This window comes from Cuculus canorus, chromosome 3 (genome assembly GCF_017976375.1).
Source record: "Cuculus canorus isolate bCucCan1 chromosome 3, bCucCan1.pri, whole genome shotgun sequence".
In the NCBI taxonomy this organism is placed as follows: Eukaryota; Metazoa; Chordata; class Aves; order Cuculiformes; family Cuculidae; genus Cuculus; species Cuculus canorus.
The window spans coordinates 113,495,274-113,521,455 of NC_071403.1; the positions used below are offsets into that span (position 1 = coordinate 113,495,274).

Consider the following 26,182-nt stretch of genomic DNA (forward strand, 5'->3'; position numbering starts at 1 on the left):
AAATAGAGGCAACTAGTTCAGCACATTGCAGGCAAAGAGATGAAAGAGATGAAAAAGGAAGGATGGAAGAGCTTCTCAGCTTTTCCACTGCCCCTGAAGTAGAAGTGACAGAAGTCTGCAAAAACAGCAGAACAACGTTCTCAGATCTTCTAAGCTTTGGCACCTTGCAGACACAAAGTGATATACTTCTCCCTCGCACCCACTCCTGAATATCATTCTAATACGCAGGTCCAGAAAGGGATGAAGTTTTCCTTATGCAAGGTAAGATCAATAAAGATCTAGTTTTCACCAGGTCAGCTTCCACTGTTCCCAACACAGCAGTTTCTGCAAATGAGACCTGGACTTCACCACAGCTTCCCTCAGCTTAACAGCGATACCTGGCACACATAGTTCACAGGCAATGAATAAGAATGATTTCAAGGTATCTCAGGTGGCACAAGATAGGAATTTAATGACAAGAGGCCATGACACAGGCTGGATGACTACACTGACACGTTCGCAGCTTGCCCCTGCTGCCTTTCCCACTCTTTTGGCCATAGAAAGAGAAGGGGAACCCGCTCAGCCTCCTTGGAGGCAACAGCCCATCCCTACAGCCCCATATCCCTGCCTGCGCCTACCTGCTCCGGGGAGAACTTATAGCGGCCTTCCAGTACCTGAGGTGGCTACAAGAAAGCTGAGAAGGGACTTTTTCAAGGGCATGGAGCGATGAGACAGAATGGCTTTAAATTGAAAAGCGGAAGATTTAGATTAGACATAAGGAAGAAAATTCTATGCTATGAGGGTGGTGAGGCACTGGCCCAAGTTACCGAAAGAAAATGGGGATGCCCCATTCCTGGAGGTATTCAAAGCCAGGTTGGATGGGGCTGTGAGCAGCCTGGTCTGGTGGGAGATGTCCCCATTCATGGCAGGAGGGTTAGAACTGGATCTTTGAGGTCCCTTCCAACCCAAACCATTCCGTGATTCTATGAATCTATTAATTAGCAAAACTCATTAATTACACAACCAGTGACAGACCTCCAACAGACATAGCAGCAAGGGGGGACAATACTGGAGCATTACGTAGATTGCAGAAGACATTTCACCATGAATACTGCTGGTTAAACAGTGAATATCACTGGTGCTTAGTGAGCACAGCAATCCCAGTGTTATAATACCAAACACCCCATCCCTAGAGGTGTTCAAGGCCAGGTTGGATGGGGCTTGGAGCAGCCTGGTCCAGTGGGAGTTGTCCCTGCCCACGGCAGGGGGGTTGGAACTGGATAGGGTTTGAGGTCCCTTCCAACCCAAACCATTCTATGATACGTGGCAGGTCCCCTCCCCCGCTCCCCGGCCACACACCTGCACCTCCGTCTCCGGCGGCCACTCGGTGTTCACCAGCAAGTCGTAGAGGATATTCTCCTCGCCGTCCCCCTCCTCTTCCCCTTCGACAACCCCCGCCGCCCCCTCCTCCCCGGGCAGGGCAGCGCGCTGTTCCCGGGCGGCAGCGGCCATGCCGGCGCGGCCCCGCCCCCCCGCGCGCGGGCGGCAGCGGCGCACTGTAACCCCTTCGGCGCCAGCGCCGCCCCAACGGAGCAGCGCTAAAGCGGGGGGAGCGACCTCTAAGAACAGCCAGCACAACCCTCAGCACAACCCCGCCCTGCTTGCTGCACCATAGAGTCACGGAATCAGAGAATGGTTTGGGTTGGAAGGGACCTTAAAGCCCCTCCAGTTCCAACCCCCCTGTCACTGGCAGGGACGCCTCCCACTAGATCAGGCTGCCCAAGGCCCACCCAGCCTGGCCTTGAACACCTCCAGGGATGGGGCAGCCACAGCTTCCCTGGGCAACCTGTGCCAGTGTCTCACCACCCTCATGGGGAAGAAATTCCTCCTTATGTCCAGTCTAAATCTGCCCCTCTCCAGCTTATACCTATTCCCCCTCATCCTATCCCCACAAGCCTTTGTAAATAGCCCCTCTCCAGATTTCCTGTAGCCCCTTCAGCTACTGGAAGGTCACTATAAGGTCTCAGAGCCTTCTCTTCTCCAGGCTGAACAACCCCAACTCTCTCAGCCTGTCCTCGTGGGGAAGGTGCTCCAGCCCTCTGATCATCTTTGTAGCCCTCCTCTGGACCCGTTCCAACAGCTCCATATCCTTCTTATGTTCAGGATTCCTGAACTGGACACAATATTCCAGATGAGGTCTCACAAGAGAGGAATAGAGGGGCAGAATCCCCTCCCTCGGTCTGCTGGCCACGCTGCTGTTGATGCAGCCCAGGATACAGTTGGCCGTGTCTGCATACTTTTTGAGCAGTGCCAGGGAAGGAGACTTCACCACTTCCCGGGGCAGAGTGTTCCAATGCGTCACTGCTTTTTCAGGAAAGATTTTTTTTCCTAATATCCAATCTAACCCCCTCCCCTAGCCATTCCCTCTCATCCTATCGCCTATCACTTGGGAGAAGAGACCAGCACCCACCTTGCTGCAATGTCGCTACAGCGACAATGATACTGAAAACACCTGCAAATAAACTCTCTTAAGACTCATTTTGGAGTTTCAGAAAGCAAGCATCCTTTCTCAGGCCTGGGCAATGCAAATGAGTGATTTCCATCCATCCTGTGCAATGAGACAAAAGCTGGTTACAGAATATATTTCCCACTTGCATGCATATGGATAAATTTTCCCAGAAATTTTATACATATGCTATTACTTTCCAAGGACTAATTGTGATGTTTTTATGAACTTCACAACAGTCAAATCTCCTACTAATTTAGAGCTTTGGAGCCAGCTTGACCTTGCACTTGAGACCAGGAAAGGCTGCAAGCAGAGATGATTGCAGAGGAAGACACATCTGTTCAGCACAGATCATACTTCACACAAGATGTTATTATCTCCAGAGAATGAGCAGTGCCTATAAAAACATGGCTTGAAAGAAAACATTCAGTTAGGGGGACATTCTGTCTAACTTTCAAAAAAAATACAATTACTTAGATGAAACTTTACTTTAGCTTAAATCAAAAATATTCCACATTTTATAACAGTAACTATCTGTCGTATCAATAAGGTCTCCCCTCATCCTCCTTTTCTCTATGCTAAACAACCCCAGTTCCCTCAGCCGCTCCTTGTAAGACTTGTCCTCCAGAACCTTCATTAGCTTTGTCACCCTTCTCTGGACACACTCCAGCGGCTATAGTTAGGGGCCGAAAACCGAACACAGGATTTGAGGTGTGCTGAGTACAGGGGCATAATCACTTCCCTGGTCCTGTTGGCCACACCACTTCTGAGAAAAAAAGTGTTTTCTGGCTGTTTCAATAACATTTTGTTAGCTGTATTTGACAGTGCAGCTTGTAAAGCAATGACAAATAGTGTAACGTCATGTTCAAAGTTTCAAGGAATTGTGGGGGATGTATAGTGAATTGCACCCCGAGTTCCACTCCCACAAGCAGCGCTACGTGTCGATATCGAGGTCTCTCTACATTTTCTCAGAATCACAGTTGAATCTGTAGATTATTCACATACGTTTCTTTAAAAATGATAAGATTTGTTATTTATCCAAAAGCAAGCAAAACAATATATTGACAGATATAGTGAATAAAAATGAAAGAAAGGGTGTGCATTAAGTGAAGATATTCCAAAGCAAATTATTACTATATGAGAAGCCATAGTGATGCAAATAGCTTGGTACTAAAGATATAAAATACCTACTGTGTTTTCCTGTGAGCAACGCCTGGTTCCTACAGTGTAAGTTAACAGTCAGTGAGACTCTGCAAGTGTTTTAAAAACTGTCTTGAAATAAACCTCCAGGACAAAACCAGTACTCAAATTTCAACACAGCAGTCAAGAAAAATACATTGTCAAAGATGCTGTTGTTTCTTTGGCCTCTGAACCAGAAGTGTCTGTAGCTGAGAAATGCCTTACAGAAGATTAAAGTTGAGTTTCATGATGAAAAACAGTAGGTAATATTCTATGCTGAGCCTTCCACATAGCAGACAAATGCACCATTGGATCATGATGTAACTGCAGAAGCTTTATTTTTTCATTCATTCACAATTTAATTATATTTTTATGATAACGTCCCGAGGATTCCTGGCTTTAACTTCATGAGAAGTTATCCTGGAAAAAGGATACCTGTGAAAAATTTGGGGAAATTTATGTAAAATCTGGAGAAGAATGAATCACATAAATGTAAATTTGAAAAAATAAATTGGCTCAGAATAGTTTCTTCCAAACATCTTTATTATAGAAAACTATGCAAATTTGAATTACACCAATGAAATCAAGAGATGGCAGTGCTGGATGCAAATGCAAAGTGGATTCTCCTTGAAAACACATACTTCATGTACAGTCCCAGCTGATCTTTCATTTACAGGGAGGAAAAAACACACCGGACTTTCAGAGAAATGAGAAAATTGTGAGAAGGTAACATGAGCGTACCCTAAAACTCCACAAAGAGAACAAAAATTATTCTTCCTTCAATTTGCCCTTGGCACGTGTCAGCTGTAGGGCCACAGCTGAGACGGCACAGACCCACGTAGGGACAAGAGTTGGACTCAATGATCCTTGGATAAGAAATTGGTTGGATGGTGGCATTCAGAGAGTAGTGGTTCACAGCTTGATGTCCAGATGGAGATTTGTGACAAGTGGTGGCCCTCAGGGATCCGTATTGGGCCCGCTGCTGTTTAATATGTTTATCAATGATATAGACAGTGAGATCAAGGGCACCCTCAGCAAGTTTGCAGATGACACCAAGCTGGTGGTGCACCTGTCACACCAGAAGGATGGGATGTCACCCAGAGGGACCAAGACAGGCTGGAGAAGTGAGCCTGTGTAAACCTCTTGAGGGTGAATGAGGCTGAGTGCAAGGTCCTGCACCGGGGTCGGGGCAATCCATGGTTTCAATACAGGATGGGGGATGGTGTGATATAGAGCTGCCCTGCAGAGAAGGACTTGGGGTGCCAATTGATGAGAAGCTCGACGTGAGCCAGCAATGCATGCTTGCAGCCCAGAAGGCCAACCGTATCTTGGGCTGCACCAAAAGAAGCGTGGGCAGCAGATTGAGGAAGGTGATGCTGCCCCTCTGCTCTGCTCTTGAGACCCCACCTGGAGTATTCTGTCCAGTTCCGGAATCTTCAGCATAAGCAGGATATCAAACTGTTGGAACGGGTCCGGAGGAGGGCTACAAAGATGATCAGAGGGCTGGAGCACCTCTGCTATGAGGACAGGCTGAGAGAGCTGGAGTTGTTTAGCCTCGAGAAGCTGAGGGACTTCTTACAAGGGCATGTAGCGATAGGACGAGAGGGGATGGCTATGAATTGGAAGGGGGAAGATTTGGACTAGACATTAGGAAGAAATTCTACACTATGAGAATAGTGAGACACTGACACAAGTTGTCTAGAGAAGTTGCAGCTGCCCCATCCCGGAGGTGTTCAAGACCAGGTTGGATGGGGCTTTGAGCAGCCTAGTCTGGTGGGAGGTGTCCCTGTCTATGGCAGGGGGTTTGGAACTACATGGACTTTGAGGTCCCTTCCAACCCAACCCATTCCATTATTCTCAGACCCTCGTGTGCCCCTTCCAATGCGGGACACTATGAGATTCCCTGAACCCCACCGGGGCCGGAATGCTCGGTGCGGCGCCTCCTGTCCCCACCCGGGGCCCTAAAGCCGCGGCCCCGCGCGTGCGCCCGGCGGGTGTCCCCGCGCGGCTGTGCTGGCGCGGCGAAGATGGCGGCGTTCTCGGGTATGTGGCGCGGCGGCGGGCGGGGGAGCGTCGGCAGTGGGAGCCTCTTCCCTCTGGAGCTGCCGGCGCTTTGCCGGGGTGGCGGATCCCGGGCTCCCCACAGCGGGCAGGGCAGCAGCGAGCGCGGCTCCTCCGGCCCGCCCTGGGCGCGGGGTTTACATGTAGGACGCTTAAAGGCCTGTGGGGGTGCGGGTGCTCGTCCCGCCCTAAGGGGCTTTTGCGGGGCTGCAGAAGGGCCTTTCGAAAGGGTTTAGTGCAGTATCCGAAACAGCGTTTCCAGCTGGGCCAGGACAGTGGTTGGGCCCCTGTGCTCACCAGTGTGTACTCACCCTGTATACACTGATGAGGCCGCATCTCGAATACTGTGTTCAGTTTTGGGCTCCTCACGGCAAGAAAAACATTGAGGTCCTGGAACGTGCCCAGAGAAGGGCGACAAAACTGGTGAAGGGGCTGGAGAATAGGTCTTATGAGGAGCGGCGGAGGGAACTGGGGTTGTTTAGCCTAGATAAAAGGAGCCTGAAAGGAGACCTTATCACTGCCTACAACTGCCTGACAGGAGGATTGTAGTGAGGTGGGTGCTGGTCTCTTCTCCCAGGTGACAGGCGATGGGATGGGATGGGAGGGAATGGCCTCAAGCTCCTCCAGGGGAGGTTCAGTTTGGACATGAGGGACAATTTCTTCACCAAAAGGGTTATCAAGCGCTGGAATAACAGTCCAGGGAGGTGGTTGAGTCGCCATGCCTGGAGATATTTAAAAGATGGGTGGATGAAGTGCTTAGAGATATGATTTTGTAGTGGAGAAGTATGGTTAGACTCAATGACCTCAAAGGTCTTTTCCAGCCAAATGATTCTATAATTCCGTCATACACATGTATCCAGCAAATGAGGCTACCTAAAAGTCCCGCATGTTCCTCAGGCTGGCTAGTTTATGTAAGAGAAGGCTTATCATAACTGCTCCCGATGTTCCAGTGGATAATAACTGGGTTTTATAAGCATAGCTCTGTTCGGTAGAGTTTGAAATATATTTGTAGACTTTAATCTAAAAACACACTGCTGAAGGGGGAAACATTGGTGTTTGTCCCGCTATGCACATATACGCACATACATGTGAACAACATTAAGTTGCTGTAAAGTTTTAATGTAAGTGAAGTTTTTAATTTACTTATTTTAAATTAATTCTGTAATCATGAGAGAAAATGCTGAAGCTTCTTTCATAGATCTAGAGATGACTTTAGGTGCTAGACAGTTGGATTCATTTGATTGTTGAGGAAAATGTCATAGTTCCATTGTTGGGTTACACCCTTGTACTGTGTATTGAATTAAACGATGTGATTTGGAAGTGTATTAGAAGTGGAAGAAATAATGTAGGGATTTGTGTATAATTTGCAACTAATAGCTATTTTTATTGCTATGGAAAAAGCCTTTTTGCTTCTGTGGATTATCTAGTTTTGTAGGAGTACAGGCTAACACTTCAAAATATTAAAGCTTTGTGAAGTCATGTAACAAATAAAATATGTTCCTTATAGCATTTGTATTATAGTAAATGCAAGAATAATTTTTGGCTGCACATCCATATGTGTCAGCTCAGCTCTCTGTGTGTGTACATGTGAAATCCAACATGTGGTAGTGCAAAGGCTAACAAGTAAAACTTCCTTTCAGAAAGGTGCATTTTTATATTTAAAGAAATTGATTTAGAGTAGTGCTATGGATGTGTTTCAATGGTTCAGTACCGTCATTTAGATTGACAAATCTACTTTCCTCTTGTTTTTATTGAATAGCTGCAATGGTTTTGGTAGTGTTTGGTGTTTTTTTTTCCTTAAATATCGAGTAGTTGTTTATAAACATAAAGATGTTATGATGTGGCTTCATATTTAACTTGTGTCTGAGGTACAATCATCAGATCTTGATATGGGTTTGCTAGAAGGGGTATCTAAGGAAAAAAACTTTCAAAGCTAGATGTGATTACTAACTGTATGAAAATCAACTCATTGTCTAGCTCATGTATGTGCTGTAAGATTGTAAGGCAAGATTTGATGATAATAAATTTCAGTGTCTCAAATTTGAGTCCTTATGTGTCCTTTAAAAAAAAAAAATTACTGTTTATCTTGCGAACTGTGGAGAAAGTCAGGATATTTATGATTAACAAAGTTTTCCCAGTTGTTCACATAGGCAGTTTCCTTAAATATGCTAAGATAAGTAGTGCCTTGCCCTTGAAGTGGTACTCGGTTCTCAGTGTTTGCTTTGCTGCTTCATCAGCACCTGCTCTGCCTGGTATATGCCTGGCTTACACCACTGTAAGTGGAGACAACTGTTGAAACTATGAGGGGAAGGGAGTATGTTTCTTATCTGTCTTTTGAGTTCTAAAGAGAAGGCTCCGGGTGCTACTGCCTAAAAGAATGCTTTTTATTTTTGCCTGGTTTTAGGCTATGTTGGGTAAATAACATCTCTTGTTCCTTTTTTCTTGTCTTGCAGAAATGGGTGTTATGCCTGAAATAGCTCAAGCAGTGGAGGAGATGGACTGGCTGTAAGTAACCATGTATTTGGGCCTGGCAAAATGTAATTTGCTTTTCAGCAATGTAAGATGTGCTTCTTAAAATGCCGCTATTGTCACGTTGAGCAGATACGTGTCTTCCTACAGCTGTTGCTATGTCTCATGCACTTCTTTTTAGTGTGGATGACTGAAGAACACAAATCGTGACTGCAGTGGTAGCGATTAAACTTGGACAAGAGAAGTGCGACAGCTTATATTTCAGTGTCATTTGATTAAAGTCTCTGTGCTTCTAGTTTGTTTTTTATGTATTGTGGAATTTTTGGATGAAATGCTGTCACATGATTGAATGGATTTAGTAGTGTTTTCCAGACTGTGGTCTGAATTTGTGTTCTTCAGAGTTGTGTGTTGGTCTTGTATAAGATTTATTCTTCCTGGTTTTAGTTACTTGTTTAGCTAATGTGTTTGACTCCAGGGCTTGTTTTGAATTGTCATTCAGAACATTATCAAGTGTGGACAATCTTAGTCTATTTAGTTCTTTGTTCATATTCATGTTATTAATTTTCTGTGATTATCTATGAAAATGCTGCTTACATTTAATTATCTTTACTTTCTTTTCCCATTTTGAATAGGAAACTTGTAAACAAGGGCTGTGTGAGTGGCTTTAAAAGTAAAACTCACTTGAAGAAAGGAAAATGGGGAATAGAATTAGTCTGTTTCTCTTACAGTTTAGCAGAGTGATACGAGATGTAGCCCTCTTGTCAGGATGCAGCTGAATTCACTGCATCCTCTAGTCACTTCCTGTCAAGATACATCTGCTGTTCCAAGCTCTCCTTGTAAATGGAATCTTTTTAGCTTCCTTAACTGCAAGCCAGGAAGAATAATATTTACTTGCTATTTCCTATCTTGCAGATGACTGTGGTTTCTGTGAGTTTTTATATAAGCAAAAATCCTTTTTTTTCTACTGATAGCATCAATTTATTTTAATGCATTCTTTCCTGTAGTCTTCCTACAGATATCCAAGCAGAATCCATCCCACTGATCCTGGGAGGTGGTGATGTGCTTATGGTATGTATGCAGGATGGCCTTATTCCTAGAAAGTCTTTATCTTTTAGTTGCTGTTTGTGCAGTCAATTCCCTTCATTCAGGAAGGGTCCATAGTTAGGTTAGGTCTCCTGTCTTTCTTCAGTAGAAAGCATATTCTTCAGCTAAAACCGTCTTTGTGTTCCTGGTGTGTTTCCAACTGTTCTTGCAGATGAAATTCATTCTTTTTAGACTTTATTTTTTGACTACTTGACAGGCAATGACACATGAATGAGAGCTATCTGATTTCATCTATTCTTCTTTTTGTGGTAAATACCTGACACAGATTTTCATGGAGTATGACTGATGCTGCTTAAAAAAATGCTTCCCTGCTGATAATCTTGAAGATACCAGATTAGTATGCCTTGTTCATCAAGGCATGGATCTCTGTGTTCTTGATTCCATAACCAAAGTAACGCATTCTATAGTCTTCTGTAGCACCTCCAGAAATCAGACATACATAGGTAGTTTTTCTGGTGGGCTCTGGGAGCTTTTGTTTTTTTCTTTTTTTTTGAAATGTATTGTAAAGGCTTTCTATGTTTGTATTTGCATCTAATTAGTGTGAAGCAGTGGCATTACTTTCTTAAAATTTTCTGTATTGTGCAGAAGTAAAAGTAAACTTAGTTTATGGTTTATTAAAATAGAACTGCAGAACAGTCCTTGCAGTGTAAGTTGCCACTCTGGTTAAACTCTTAAATTTTTCTTCCTATAGGCTGCTGAAACTGGGAGTGGAAAAACTGGTGTAAGTAATCAAATCTGAAAGTAAAAGACTTTAAGTGGTGAGGGGCTGGGGGGGTCTGCTTATATATACAGAGAGAATGTATATGTGTTTGTGTATGTATTTAAGTGGTATTATTAGTAGTCTTTAAAAATAAATGTGTAGGTGTATTTTAAAATGTTTCTGGTCCTGAGTGTTGCACCTGAAAACTGGGCTGACTGTGTATCTGGAAATAGCCACAGAAATTGTGGAATGAAAATAACTTTCCATTCCAGGCTTTTAGCATTCCAGTTATCCAGATTGTTTATGAAACGTTGAAGGACCAGATGGAAGGCAAGAAAGGGAAAGCAACTATTAAAACTGGTGGGGCAGGTAAGTATCTATATGCTGCACTTCTGAAGTTTGGAACACTGTTCTTTCACGTCCATTCCTTCACCTCCCAAAATAAAGTTAACCTAGCAGCAGACAAGTATTTTTCTCTTAATTTAGGATAAGTGAATAGAATATCATTACACCAGATGTTATAAAATATTGAATATAAATTTACTGGTGGAGTAATGAAAAGAACTGGGATGCATTTGACTTCAGTCTCTTAGAAATGCACATTGTCTTCAGCTTAAGGCTGTCTGATCCATACCACTCTTTAGGGTCCTGAAAGGCATACTAGTTTAATGCTTTGCAGGATGTGAAGTGGTGGTAGTGCCCAGCTTAAAAAAAGGTTAAAAATAAATCTTCTAGTTGCAGGGGTGAATGAGACTTCAGCAGTGACACCACACAGCTGGTTTGGGCCTCTTAAGTGAGCTTGAGCAGAAAGCTCTTCTAGGCTCAAACTTATTTTTCTGTGGCTGGGTTAGCACTGTAGTGTGTATTTCAGTTCTACTGTGCTGAGTAAAGCTGTTGCATTCCTTTTGACACCTAACTAGATTTGGAAGCTAAATAGCATTGTCTTGAGTTGCTGCAGATTTAAACTAGTAGACACAGAACTGACTTTTTTTTTTAAGGACTGTAGTGTAAATACACTTAGTAATCATAAGCGAAATAGCATTTTTTACAAAAAAGTCTTTACATTGGGGAACGTCTAGACTGCATTGCAGCACGTTATGAGGCTTATGAAACGTGAAGTCAGAAGCTTTATGTGCTATATGTGCGTGTATCTTAGCTCTTCAGTAATGACTTTTTAACTGAAAAATATCTTCATGTAAACTTGGAACAGAAATAGCAAATGCCTTTAAAATTTATTGCTCTTAATGTAGTTTTGGATACTATATGGCTGACTTTGATTGTGATTCTGTGGAATTCTGGCGTATTTTATAAATGTCTTCATTGTTTTCAGTTTTATTTTTAAGTAACGTAATCTGTGCTCTCCTTAATGGAATAATGTGAACTTTCATAGAATGCCTTTGCGTTATGCATGTATGCCCCTTCTTCAAGTTGTAGACCTTCATTTTGACTTTGTATGTTTTCCATTGCAAGAAAGCTGTCTCCCCAGAAAATTAAGCTAATCACTGTAAAGCCAGTGTAAACTTCCTATTTGAGTTTTCCAGGCTGACCTTGTTGGTTTAATGCTTTTTCTGTTGCTGTCTTTCAAATCTAGTGCTCAATAAATGGCAAATGAACCCATATGATAGAGGATCAGCTTTTGGTGAGTTGTCCTAATGCTGCTTTAAATGTTCACTTGAAAATGTATTTTTGGTGGCAAAAAGAATAAACTAGAAGGAAGTATGCATGAAAATGTGTCTTTTACAAGCAGAGAAGCAATTTTTTTTAACTAAAGCTGTCTTATAATTTTCAGCAATTGGATCGGATGGTTTGTGTTGTCAAAGCAGAGAGGTAAAAGAGTGGCATGGATGCAGAGCAACTAGAGGCGTAACTAAAGGTAGATATAAAATTATTTTGAAGTCTCTTCTAGAAATTATGACTGAATTGCATGCTTGTCACCCATTGTAAGCATAGGTGGTTGCATTTAAAATTGACTGTCCGTCTGAGCAAATGTGCCATTACTCAATTCACTGCTAGCTGAAGACTTTGCACTGACTAATACCCTGGCTTTGCTCTCCTTATATTGTAAATTACCTTTTCCCTCATAGGGGATTGAGTCAGAGGAGGCAATCATAACTGATATTTATTACAACACATTTTATTAAGGCGTTACTAATAGGAAATAGCTACTCGCACATTTTCAGTTGTTTCCTTGCACACTTCACACAGACATGCATGCACAAATTTCATGATTATGTGGTTGTTCCAGCTGTGACTCTACTCAGAAGCAGAGTCCTACTGGTACTCCAGTGGCTCTAGCTGAGTATTCAGAAACATTCTCAAACAGTCTTGTTTCATCAAACATGCAGATAATCCAGTAGTCTGTCTGTTCATGGAAAGCAGTTGGATGTGGCTCATTGCGGAACCAGTTGTTGATGTGGTTGCATGCTGGTAGTCTTGCAGTGTTTCAGCAAACCCCTGGTATTCTGAGTTTATCAGTTCTTGTGGATTCCATAGAACCCCTGCTCTCTAGCTTATCACTGCTTTGGAGCCTTTCGTATACTACCTGTTTGCATGTACTTTTTCTCTTTTGCCAGCTGCTCTCTGATAATCTTTTGCCATTACAGGCATACACAGGTGCCTACAGAACTTTTTCATGCTAACATAATAAGGGGATTTTATGATGCTCTCAGCAGTGGTGGAAATGTTGGACTTGCATGGTCTTGGAAGTAGCCAAACTGAACCACTTTCACAGATGAAAGTGAAATTTAAGTGCTTTTTTTCTTCTTTTCTTTCTCTTTTAAAGGAAAATACTACTATGAAGTTTCCTGTCATGACCAGGGCTTGTGCAGAGTTGGCTGGTCTACTATGCAGGCTTCACTAGATTTGGGTGAGTTTTATTCAAAGAATCTAGTAGACAGATCTTGTGTTCACATGGAAAGCCTGTTGTCTTGACTGATCTTGCAGAGAGTGGGCTACCTGGGAAGCACAGTGTATCAGGGAGTTGAAAACTTTTTGTTGCTCTTCCTTTTAAGAGAAAATCTGCTTAGGCAGTGGCAATGTTTCTTGTCTGTTGTGACTTTCTCGCTTTTATTTAAATTTTTTAATGAAGATGACTGGGGGCTAGTAAGATCAGTAAATGTACTGTTACAAAAATACTGCTATATTTTTGCAAAAATCAAAGCTAAAAGTCTTTACATAGCACTGTGTATTATTTCTTTAAATGGTAGCATTAGAAGTTTCACTTGCTGATAGAAGAAAACGTAACCTGTCAACCAAAAGGTACAAAGCTATACTTTGTCTTGTCTTCAGGCACTGATAAATTTGGCTTTGGCTTTGGTGGCACTGGTAAGAAATCTCACAACAAGCAATTTGATAGCTATGGTGAGGTAAGTTTGAATTGGTTGTTGTTAGAAACATTATTAAAAGTTTTGCATGTTGGTTCTGTGCTGTAACACTCAACTACCTTTCATAGTAGTGCTGACTTTTAGAAAAGATCACTGGGCTGTGAAACATTGGAGTGTTATTTGGTAAAAGCATATTAGATTTAACAAAAGTAATTACCAGCTTAAGGCTTACAATTGTGGCTGGACTGCAATATATTGACTCTTATTTAGAAGACAAACATTTTCTGTGTGATATGGGCTAGAGGTCTACTGATTCTTGGATTTATTCCTTGACTTATTTCAGTCTTAGTTTGAACAACATCAACCTGCCTGTATACCCTGGTGAATGTCTAAGTGAGGGCATTGTATCCTGTTCACTAGTAGTTAAATTAGAAGTAGTCAAACAACTCTACTATCTCAAAACACTTACATGCTAACAAGATGTAGTTAGTTGTGCTCTGTTTCTGGCTATTGAGTTGGATTTGCTATTAGAACTGTTACCTCAGTGGACACTTTGAAAGTCTATGAGGAATATCTGTGGTGGGTTTTGTGTAGTGTGCCAGTCAAGAGTTCAGATGTCTAAGCATAACTTATACAAATATGAATAGTACAGCAGAATCTTAAGTGATTTAGTGAACTCTCAGTGCCATCAAACTTACAACTTTCATGACTATTGTGTTGTAGCTTTTTTGTTGTAGTGACTTCTGAGCTGTTAAATTAGAAGCACTTTATAATATACGGATTTTGTTGAATGCCTTTACAGTGAACAGATTTTGAGATATTTAAATGAAGTACTTAAGTATACATAACACACATGTAGTATCTTCTTCAAAAGTTAGTGTTATATGGTCAAAATACAGGGTTTCTGTTAACTGTGTTTGGTGCTCTAAGCTCAGTTTTACATTCACTAATAAATGCATGAGTAATGTACTTTTCCGTAATGCAGAATACTTCCAAGTAAATGACTTAAATTTATCACTGTCAAAGTGTTTGGTTTTAAAGTAAATTTAAAGGAGCAATAAACATTTAAATATCTAAGGTAAATTGGGCAGTTTGCTGAAGATTTGTAATCAAATAAAAACATGCATGCTGTTAACGGGGATTTTATTGGCATAAATTGAACTAATTTCTCTCAAAAATTAGCTCTTAGTAGGGAGAAGTGAGAAAACTGCAGAAGTGAACAGAATTTCAGCACTAGGTTTTCGTAACACACTGAACGCTCAAATATTAGCTTAACAAACTTCTTTTTGTTACAGGAATTCACTATGCATGATACAATTGGGTGTTATCTAGACCTAGATAAAGGACAAATAAAATTTTCCAAAAATGGTAAGTTTTATTCACTTTCTTGGATATTTTATTGGGATGCTTATATTGGGGGAGTCTCAATGAACTAACTCTGCTTTCAGGGAAGGACCTTGGCCTTGCATTTGAAATCCCACCACACATAAGGAACCAAGCACTTTTTGCAGCTTGTGTACTGAAGGTAATTTAGGAATATCACAGATGTGTAAGATCATGAAAACTGTTCTAGTTCTGGTAACTAATTATCGACAAAATTTGCCTAAGCACCTACAATTATTGTAGTTGTGCCTGTACGCTCCCTGTTTCTTTTGGTCTATTAGTATTTCATTACTGGGCGGGTCACCAGAGTGTGTTAACTTTGAGTACCATTCAAGTTAAATATTGAATGTTTAAATTCAAGTTTAAATACTTCAGCTTGACTATAAGAGTAGAATAGCATGAATAACGAATTCTTAATACCAGTGCTATCTTGCTTGTTTTCGGCTTTGGTATACTAGGATTCAACAGATATATACAAATTACTTGAAAGTGCCACAATTCCTGTTGTTTATTCTCAACTCTAACATTACACTAATGTCTTTCTGAGTTTGTGTCTCTGAGATCATCTCTTGCTGAGTAAAGGTTTTAGATGGTCAGAGGACAAGTCCAAAATAATATGGTTTGCCTTGTTTTTTTTTAAAAACTGATGTTCCATTCATTTTTAATGACAACAAAGTTCTGAAAAAGGTTTCTGTGCATCTGTAAATGTGGGAATACTTTGTACAAGAAAAGAGCTTTAAGAGACAGAACCATTCACAAAATGTCTGGCAGGTTTTAGATTACTTTGGGAGGGCAAATGTGTGAGATAGGAGAGAACAACACCTTCTTCTCCTCCTTGCCTAGCTGGTTTCTCATGGGGAAATGAATTATGAAATTGTTTATTATTTTATATGGTCTCTTGAGCCTGGCTGTATGACACGACTTTGTTGAAATCTAGAATGCTGAATTAAAATTCAATTTTGGTGAAGAAGATTTCAAGTTTCCACCAAAAGATGGCTATGTAGGTCTTTGCAAGGCTCCTGATGGTAATGTTGTAAAATCTCAACACTCAGGTAGGTTAGACTTTTATACTTCTCTCAGTTTTATATTCAGATTGTGTTACAAAGCGTCTTTTGATCACTTCAATTCCTTCATTCCTGCTGTAATTAAGGTCTTACTATGATCTTACCGGTAGCAATATTAGTGGCTTTTTAAGTATTCTATATTTTCTTCATTTTAAACCACAAATAATTTAACATTTTGAATTTAGAAGTGCATCAAATAAAAAGAGAAGTCTAGCCAAGTTACTCAATGGTGTCATCTTAAAAATAAATGTGTGTGTTTAAGCTCTGCAGTATAATTATGCTGCATGGCCGGCATACCCACTGTCATGGCAAGATTCACTTGTAATATCTGAATATTAAGGTATTCATAATTGAGTGAGCAATGAAATCACTCTTTACTGGAGCATTTAAAATAATGGCGGTTTAGATCATTACTGGAATATCCAAATTACAGTAAAAAATTCTAGGATAGGAATGTAGTTTGTCTCAATGGCATTGTTTTTCACTTAGGAAATGCACAAGTGGTTCAAACACAGAACCTCCCAAATGCTCCAAAAGCATTGATTGTGGAACCGTCAAGGGAGCTGGCAGAACAAACCTTGAACAATGTGAAGCAGTTCAAAAAATATGTTGATAATCCCAAATTAAGGTAATAGTGCATCGGTTGTATTTGTTGTATTATACATGGACATGACTTTGGGCAGTGGAACAGAGTGTGATCCGCTTTGTAGCTCAGCAGACCATAATCTGCGCTGCTACTGGTAATAGCCTCAGTAATACATGCTGCCAGCCAGCCTTCTGTCTTTTCAGCTATGGTCAGCCAACTTAGGTTTTTTTCATGTGTTTTATCTATGAATTACATCTTTCTGGTGTGACAGATCTAAGGATTACATCTTTCTGGTGTGACAGATCTAAGGATTACATCTTTCTGGTGTGACAGATCTATAGATTACATCTTTCTGGAATGACAGATCTATTTGGATTTTTTTATTCAGATTATCAAAGGTCTATGAGAATGCTTTTAGTCAGAAAAGCAAATCTTCCACTTACTGCCCTTGTTTTTGAGCATCTTCCTGTGCTCCCCACCTCCCTCTGCCCTCATTTTGTTTGATTTTTATCTCCAACAGTTACTACAGAGTCTCTGTTTACATTAGTGTGCTTGCAAGACAGATGTTGCAGTGATTAGCATGAGGATGCAATTATTTGTGAAATGAATCATCTGCAAGCTACTTTGGGATAAAGTTCTTTTTCCTCTTTCAATTGTGCTTATAAAACTTAAATGACTGTCACCATATTCTAAACTGCAGTCAGTTTACAAGAGTGCTTTGATGAGAATTGTAGGGGAGTACAATGGGGAGAGGCAAGCTATGCGATGTGAGATTCATCTAGTTTATCATTGTTTTTGCATGTTGGGCTTTCAAGAATGCAGGAAACTTCAACTAACTTTTGTTTGAAATTTTTAAAGAGCAAATTCTTTTTTAAGATAAAATTAGTTAAGATATGTAGTACAACGGCAATAATCATATGCAAATACAATTCAGTAAGGAAACTTTCACTTCCTGAATTAGAATACAATATACTACATGTGAATGGAAGAATTTTTAAAATTACTTTTTTCGTTTTCTACTGTTCTTAAAATTTCTCTGCAAAGCTATTAATTGTCAACTAATAAAAAAAGAATCAGTCTTCATCCAGATGTCTAATATGTTTTCTGAATGTAAATTATTAGTGAATGTCTAAATATCTTCATGTAATTTTAGGGAACTGTTGATTATTGGTGGCGTTGCTGCAAGAGATCAACTCTCCATACTGGAACAAGGAGTAAGTTGTAGTTTTGTTGGTATCATTTGATAGTTTGAGTTCTGAATAACTTGTGATGTTCCTAGGGAGTGCAGTTGATAGCAAGTTCATGTTGCACTGGTCTGTTATTTGTTGCTTTACTTCCCTTGCAATTGTCAATAGAAATGCTTATAGTACTTGGTCAGAGTCCTTTGAAGCCTGAGTACTTCTGGAAGTTTTAAAATAAAGGTGTATTTCTTGCCATTTGTTCGTAAGTTACAAAACAGACGGTTTTGCTGTTAACTTATGCTTCATGTTTATGTGAATAAAACTGGTCTGTAATTATCAGGTCAACCTACACCGCAAATCAGTACTACATAGAAGGGAAAGGTTCCTGCGTAACACAGATTCTGTTAATGAAATGGGCATAGAACTGAAATGCAGGTTGCTCGGAGAGGTTGTATCCTCTATCTTTGAACATACTGAAAATTTTATTGGGCAGCTACCTAAAGCATCTTGGAACTTGTCCTTGATTTGCATGTGATGGTGGGAGACCAGATGACCTGAAGAGACTCATTGAACCCAGATTACGCTAGGATTCGATGAAGTTATAATTAATAGAAAATAGGGCATCATATTTGTAACACTCTTGTAATCTTAAACTTAGACAAAGCTTATAATGACTCTAGGTAGTTACAGGACCGATTCATACTCTTGTGTGTTTCACAGGTGGATATTGTTGTTGGAACTCCTGGAAGACTCGATGACCTGGTCTCAACGGGGAAGCTTAATTTATCTCAAGTTAGATTCCTGGTTCTGGATGAAGCTGTATGTAGAGGACTATAAGTGATACTTAAGTTCTGTTGTTAAATGCAATATGACATTTCTCTAAAGAGTTAATGAAATGTCATTCATTGTTCTGTAGCATTTGGTACCTCAGTAGAACAGCAATGCGCTACCGATAGGCTATTCTAGGTTAATCTTGGGTTTTTGTAACCGTGGTAACTATGTATTTTTTTCCCCTTATAGCCTCTCTGGCAAAGCTGTTTTAATTATTTTTGGTAGAGAAATATATTTTGGGCTCTGTTCACAAGCTAGTGAAATCTGTCTGTGTCATTGTAGACGGAACTTGAAAGCACAAATATGAGATAAGCATTCCTGATTGCCCAGCAGGTCTTGAAGCCAATGAATGTTGTAGTCAGTATGCTGTGAAGTGAGTACCTCTTTCTGATCCGTTACAGTACAACGGAATATTCACAAAGGTGGAATGCCTTGGGGAATTAGCGATGTGCCTGCTGAGACAGATGTTCAGTTTCTTGTGAACCACAGCAGCTGTGCTTGTGAACACTCCAAATTTTCACATTTTCTTCCTCCTTTAGTAATAATGTCCTACACAGGCATTGACCTGTCCAGCTAATTAAGAGAGAATTTCTGAGACTACAAATGTATTCCTTATTAAACTCAAGCGTGTAGACTGAGCAATGAGAAATAAGAATTGAAGCTTTATTTCTTTTTATTCCCATGTAGGATGGCCTTCTCCTCCAAGGTTATTCAGATTTCATAAACAGAATCCACAGCCAAATTCCTCAGATAACTTCAGATGGAAAGAGACTTCAGGTGTGAAATTTATTCGTGGTTTGAAGTTTTTTTGGTGGTATTCTTGGTTTGGTTTTTTTTTGGTTTGTTCATTCGGGGTTTTGTGTGCTATACACCACTTTCAGTTGTTAACTATTACAATGCAAGGAGTATGCTGCTTTGAAGTGGAGTTTGTTAAATGTCTTGTCCAAAGCTAACGCTTGTTCATTGGGTTCAGTAATTGCATATGAATATGTATTTTTAGGATCCTAGATCTTGAAGCCCAGTGTTTAGCCATGTTTGAGTTATTTAGGTGTAAACATATCTGCAAAATGAGTGACTAGGTACATTACAATTTCTTATACTCTAATAATATTGATTCATCAGCACTCAGTAGTTTTGTTTTCTTCCTTTTAAATGATTTGGGTTTTGTAAGAGAATATTTAGGTAACTTATTTTGTGACTTAGTTCTCATCAGCTTCCTTATAAAGCCAGTTAGGGACTCTTTGTTGTGCTATTCGGCTACATAACATTCTTCCAGTTCTACTGTCACCTCTTTTTGCTGGGAGAATCCAGTCTTCGGTGATACCCATATGGCTTTATTCTTCTCAGGTGATTGTCTGCTCTGCAACACTTCATTCTTTTGACGTGAAAAAACTATCTGAAAAGATCATGCATTTTCCCACCTGGGTTGATTTGAAAGGAGAAGATTCTGTTCCTGAAACTGTGCATCATGTAGTTGTGCCTGTAAATCCCAAAGCTGACAAACTCTGGGAAAGGCTCGGCAAGAATCATATCAGAGTAAGTAGTCTATAAGTGAAAAATAAGATTATTTGCCCATGATTACTTATTTACATGTTATTTTATTTAACCTGCAGAATTGGGGCCTAATATTGTAGGGTCTTTGCCAGCTATTGAAACCGCTTAGTGTATCTGAAATGGTTTGTTCCATGGTAATCACATCAAGATATTGGTGGTACCATAAAACTTATTTCTGAACGGCTCAGTCTTACAAACATGATTGAGGAAGTTCTTGGTAGAGTAACATCCTAGCTTGTACTGGAGAACAACGGCACTGTGCTGCCCTGTCAATCATTTCACAGCTAATGATCTGTGACCCAACTGTAGTTGATACCTGTCTCTTCTGATTGATCAGGAGACTGTAAATCTTCCAACATAAATCATTGTGTAAGGTAGTTAGGTCTTTAACCTATGAGGTGGACAGTATTTTAGAGGAATGGATTTAATCTTAGACTATGTATGAGACTCTAGTTTAAATTCTATGTTAACCTGACACTTACAAATGTGAGAAGGTGGTGGTGGTTGTTGAAGTCTTTAGGTTTTGAGTTCTGAATAACCTAGGACTCTACCTCATGGTTGGACTCGATGATCCTGGAGGTCTTTTCCAACCTAGTAATTCTGTGATTCATTCTTAACAACTCTTACACAGTTAAGTCAATAGGTTGTCTTAACCTCCCTTTGCCTTTTCATTAAGTTTTCGCATGGTTATATTTAGCTTGGGATTTAGGTTTCTATCTGAATCAGCCTAGCAAAGGGAAAAATGTATGTAACAACTGTGTGTGTGTGTATGATTTAGCTGTGTTTATAGTAAATTGTTTTCAGGTTTGGTGGGTTTTTTTTCTTTTAATACATCACTTTGAACAAAGGTGTTTTCTATCCACTGTCTAGATAAATATTTTTTTTGTCATTTTTTATGAACAAGTTTTGAGTGCTTAAACTCAAGACCTTTCCTTTACCTAAAAGTAAATAGGCTTATCTGGTTGGAGAACAGAATGCTGAGATTACTTATAAACTTTATTTAATTTATTGTTAATTATAAATTACTGGAACTAAGTATTTCTTCTGTGGTATGGACTAACGAGTTGGGGGCTGATTCTTTCCTTGTTTTTTTCCCTAGACTGATGAAGTACATGCAAAAGACAATACACGACCTGGTGCTAACACTCCAGGTAATCAGCAACACTAAGTACTAGATCGTGAGAAAATCCTTAAGTTTTATGAGCTAAAGCTAAATTATAGTAGATAATGACCTTGAGTCATGTTCTTCCAGATTTCTCTTCACTACAAAAATGCAGAAATAGCAATGTGTTTCTGTTATTAGGGGGTGGACAAAAAGACTTGATTATAAGTTTTGCAGGTGTATATATAAGAAATGTCTGGTGTGTATAAGTAACCTGAAACTCCTAAGTAGTTCTGTGCTTACTGTATTATATTACCTTGGAGCAGGAGGGAGGGAGAGAAAAATCTGAAGATATGGCTCACTTATTCTGCTAATAAAAGCCTAATTGTCTGCTGAAAGGCTAGAGTAAACTTTAAATATATGCTATTCAAAGGCTCATCATACTTTGTAAAAAAACTGAGAAGTAACTTCTTTACTTTTACTTAGAAATGTGGTCTGAAGCTATTAAAATTCTAAAAGGAGAGTACACTGTTCGGGCAATCAAAGAACACAAGATGGACCAAGCCATTATTTTCTGCAGGACTAAATTAGATTGTGATAATATGGAGCAATACTTCATCCAACAGGGCGGAGGTAATATTTTTAATGAAAACCTTATTCTGCTTACTTTCCTACTTATTTCAGAGCCCAAACAATATGATAGAGGTCACCAGTATTCGTACACCACACAAATAACATTGTGCTTAGATTTTTTTGACATACTGACTGGGCATAAAATTCAGAGTTTGGTAGCAGGGAGCTGCAGGGATGCCCTTTGTGGGAGGAGGCAATGAACTGCCATGTACCTGTTCCAGACAGCTCTGAAATGGCTGGAAACAGCCCATCGTGCACCAAAATTTGAACCAATGGGAAGAGTGCATAGTGCCTCCACCAGAACTTCCATAAGAAAGTGACAGTTGCTAGGGGCAGGAAGAAATGTGTGAGTTCAAAAGTACACACATAAGGAGAATTGGAAGGAGAGGTGTGAGAGAAAGCACAGCGTGACACTGAAATGGGGATGTGACAGAAAAGTGAATATTCATTTGAAGAAATGGGAGAAGTTTAGACTGGGAAGGAGTGGGGAGACATTCCTGCACAAGACCTACTCTGAAGAGGGGGAAGAAAGGTGTTTATTTAATTGTCTTGTTTTTTCCCCAATGCCTGTATTAATAATTAGAAGAAGTTTATGTTAACTGATAATAAATAAAGTGAAATGCCCCTGAGTTGAGACTTTTGCCCACAAAAGGTATTTTTTTCCAGTTCTTTATGATGTTGTGTCATAATTTGTATGTGATGTTGTTAATGCATACTAATTCTTTCAGGCCCTGATAGGAAGGGGCATCAGTTCTCATGTGTTTGTCTTCATGGTGACAGAAAACCTCAAGAAAGAAAGCAAAACCTGGAAAGATTTAAGGTGATGCACCAGATTCTCGAAGGCTTTTCCCTCACTTCCTGATATGTGAAATCATATGTTAATTTATGTTCCTAGTTCTTCATTTAAATTAAATTGTGTTCAAATGCTCTTGACACCCACTTCCTCAAATCATGAGGCACAGTTCCTGTAGGTGGAAATCTATACTGTCAGTCAATATGACCTTTGAATTTTTGTTGAGGGAATAGGTTGAGGAAATTTTGTTGAGGGAACTTTTTTTAAAAATAAAACCTAAATTGGAGCTCTGTAGCAGGTTACAATTTTTTTAAGTCTTTGGTTCTGGAATATTAAAAAATGTATTTAAATGTTAAGACAGTTTGATTTTGATTAAGCCATTCATTGATTTATACTTCTGTCAGGGAAAGAAATAAGAGCGTAAGTTGAGCAAGCTGTTCATGTTCAAAAAGCACTAATGCACTGCTTTGTTTGAGGTGTTCCGAAGTGTACAGAGACAGTTCAAAGTAAAGTAAATGCAAAGGACTACTGTTTTGTTGCCTGAGATTTTGTTTGGTTTATTTAGCATAATGCTTATTTACAACTGTGTTTCTGTAGAGAGGAGATGTCCGTTTCTTGATCTGCACGGACGTTGCTGCTAGAGGAATTGATATTCATGGTGTTCCATATGGTAAGACCTAACTTTTAAACTAAGCTGTTGAATTGCATATGGCTTCAGTGTATTTGCAGTCCTGTCAACTGTTTAAAGCATGTATTTGACTTACAGCTTTATTTTAAAAAGTTGTAGATGTTAAAGGCTTCAACTAGGTAACTTTTAATTTGATTTTTCAACATACCTTCCCAAATACTTGATGATGTTCCTTATTGTTTGGGATTCTTCATTTGTTTTTCCACTCCTGTCAAAAACTAATTATGGAGAAAGCAGTTTTATAGTGGAAGCATTAAGTATAGGTTGTGTGGGTAATGACAGCTGTAACTGCTATAATAGAACATAAAGTGTGTATGTGAGCTAAGGAGAGGGGTTACAGCAATCAAAATCTCATTTATTTTAGGTGTCTGGTCTGTGATTTTCGTTTGTATATTTTTAAAACAATGTTGTTCTCTGTGGATTGTCTGTGTCTTACACAGTTATCAATGTCACACTTCCTGATGAAAAACAGAACTACGTTCATCGAATTGGGAGAGTAGGCAGAGCTGAGAGGTATGGATGTGTTCACAGTAGTTGCCTTGTTTTCTTGATTTTTCTTTTTGTTGATATTGTTTCATAAGTTGGCAATAGTTATTTCAGTAATTTTTTCTTTCTCCTTTCTCCCTTAATATTTCAGAATGGGTTTGGCAATCTCCCTTGTGGCAAAAGAGAAAGAAAAGGTAATTATACTCCAAATCAAAATCGAGCAGATGTGATTTACTGAAGCTCTATCCACAGCTTGTGTTTGACTCCACTATCTTGTTTTGGAAAACTGCTTGTTCATTCTTGTTTAATTGAAAGGGAATTTATATAGATATCTGAATTCTTTTTTATGCTATAATTTATCAAAATTAATGTTCTAAACTATTTCACAAAGTTTAGAAGTTGTTTTCCTTCATTTCTAGGTTTGGTATCATGTATGCAGTAGTCGTGGAAAAGGGTGTTATAATACTAGACTGAAGGAAGAAGGAGGTTGTACCATATGGTACAATGAGATGCAGGTAAACATTTTGCTTAACCAGAATGTTCTAATTCCTCTAAAAGACTGTGGGATATGGTTCTTGTTTTAGCTGGGTAGTTGAAGTACAAGATGGTTTTGGAATGTTTATAACCTTTGATTCCATTTGAAGAAGAAATTAGAAAACTTCATGTTATACTTTCTGTAAGGTATTTCTTTATTTATAAAGGTTTATTTTAATATTCCCAGCCAATTCTGTAGGAGTCTTGTTTTCAGCTTCTCTGGAGTCTGCCTAATGAAATGTTAAGAGTTAAAGGATATTTATTTACACATTTTTGTTCACATGGTTTGTTGTAAAATTCTAACTCAGAACTGTTGCTCCTCTAACCTGGAAGTAGCGTAACTTAAGTACATTTTAATTGGAATTTGTATACCAAGTATGAGTGCTTGTTAAATTCACAGTACTTCCCTTATTTCTACATTAAAGAAGGGTGAATTGTACACACACACACACACACACACGCTTGGACTGTGAGCTCTTTATTTTACAGTAGCACAACTCACATAAGTAGGGCAGTATTTAAAATAAAGGTTTCTACATAGGGTAAAAACAGACTGAGATTGGAAATGAACTTGGGTAGTCCATTTGAGTAATAACTGTGTGTTCAAGTAAATACTTGAACGTGCCTGTTCAAACGTTAGTCTGACTGAAGTCTTGGACCATAAGAGTACTTCATGACACTTGTTTTTTTCAGTTGCTGGGGGAGATTGAAGAACACTTAAACTGCACCATTGCCCAAGTTGAACCAGACATAAAAGTACCAGTAGATGATTTTGATGGGAAAGTTACATATGGCCAGAAAAGAACTTTGGGTGGTAAGCAATGAGCTGTTCTTGAATTACCTTGCTATGCATTGCTTGCTTTCTTGGTTGTCTGCTGTGTATCTGCAGAAGGATAGATGAAAAAAACCTGCCAGTGCTTTGCTGTCTGCTGCATATGCTACGTGCAGTCTATGGGTTGCAAGTGACCAAAGTGTGTGTATGCTTGTGTTTTGGTTTTGGTGTTGCTTTTTTTAACCAGTTAACAAAGTTTCTTTAACTTTCTGTGTGATTGTGGTTGAGCATTATTAGTTGTGCTGAAAAGTGGCTTTGAACCGTTCATTTAGTTTGGGTCTCTTTTGGCAGGTGGACTTTATAAAGGCCATGTGGATATTCTGGCACCTACAGTACAGGAGTTGGCTGCCCTTGAAAAGGAGGCTCAGACATCTTTCTTGCATCTTGGCTATCTTCCTAACCAGCTGTTCAGAACATTCTGATTGTACCACACTTGAGACAAGGCTTGAGTTAATAAATGCTCTACCCTGCAAATACAAAAATCCCATACCGTCTCTGAGTAGCAGTAGTTAGAAAAGGATTATAATTAACTATACTTCTTGCATGATGAACGGTGTGTTCAACATTGTTAGCTCTGTTAGCTGTTGTCTTGGAAAAATAAACCATTTCATCTTCGACTTGTTTCTTTTAGTCTTCTTTTGCCTTGCTTTCAGGATTAATTTGCAGAATCATTCTTTACATAGCTTTTTGATTTACTGAAAATGCAAGTATAGTTAAGCAAGTGTGGGAGGAGGAGAGTTTAATTCCTTTCTTTCTGCAATATATATTAAAATTACTTAACTAGCTGTAATTTTTAATGCTTGGCTTTTTAGAGGTGCATCTATAATCAGACAGCTGTTTAAGATACTGAAGAAGAAAATTAAATTTTCTGAAGCATGTATTTGAAGCTCTTGGTTATCCTAAACCCCTAAATCTAGATTAAGTGCATTTGGATTCTGTAATAGTGGACCTCTTACAGTTGATGTGTCTTAAATTTTTAAAATTGATCTTGTACATAGAATTTTACAATACTCCTGAGTTCATAGGAAAGTAACATGATAGTATCAGGGTTCATAAATGTTCAGGAAAGGCTTTTTCAGACAGCAGTATATGTTGAACTACTTAATCCCTCTTGTGCTGCTTTCAGGCAGATTGAGTTTGTTCAGCTGTAGTTACTGTAGTCCATTTTTGTTTGGTTTTTTTAGCTGCCTTTTT

At 39.5% G+C, this 26,182-nt stretch overlaps 2 protein-coding genes across 2 annotated transcripts in view; one reads left to right on the forward strand and one right to left on the reverse strand.

Annotated features, from left to right (window-relative positions):
• Nucleotides 1–1,491, reverse strand: part of NBAS (NBAS subunit of NRZ tethering complex) — a 173,648-nt gene extending 172,157 nt beyond the window's left edge. Inside the window, exon 1 of the mRNA XM_054061941.1 lies at nucleotides 1,339–1,491. Within this exon, the coding sequence (XP_053917916.1) occupies nucleotides 1,339–1,491 (153 nt within the window). The remainder of the gene's footprint in view (nucleotides 1–1,338) is intronic.
• A 4,126-nt stretch (nucleotides 1,492–5,617) lies between these two features.
• Nucleotides 5,618–25,605, forward strand: DDX1 (DEAD-box helicase 1). The gene is made up of 26 exons (XM_009562859.2): nucleotides 5,618–5,707; nucleotides 8,179–8,230; nucleotides 9,199–9,262; nucleotides 9,990–10,019; nucleotides 10,271–10,367; nucleotides 11,590–11,637; nucleotides 11,788–11,871; nucleotides 12,781–12,864; nucleotides 13,287–13,363; nucleotides 14,617–14,689; nucleotides 14,770–14,846; nucleotides 15,642–15,756; nucleotides 16,258–16,396; nucleotides 17,508–17,568; nucleotides 18,256–18,354; nucleotides 19,054–19,143; nucleotides 19,714–19,902; nucleotides 21,020–21,071; nucleotides 21,509–21,655; nucleotides 22,384–22,475; nucleotides 23,046–23,118; nucleotides 23,577–23,649; nucleotides 23,774–23,816; nucleotides 24,042–24,137; nucleotides 24,850–24,970; nucleotides 25,280–25,605. Exons 1-26 carry the CDS (start codon nucleotides 5,692–5,694, stop codon nucleotides 25,408–25,410), a joined length of 2,223 nt encoding a protein of 740 aa, XP_009561154.1. The 5' UTR covers nucleotides 5,618–5,691; the 3' UTR covers nucleotides 25,411–25,605.
• The last annotated feature ends 577 nt before the right edge of the window (nucleotides 25,606–26,182 follow it).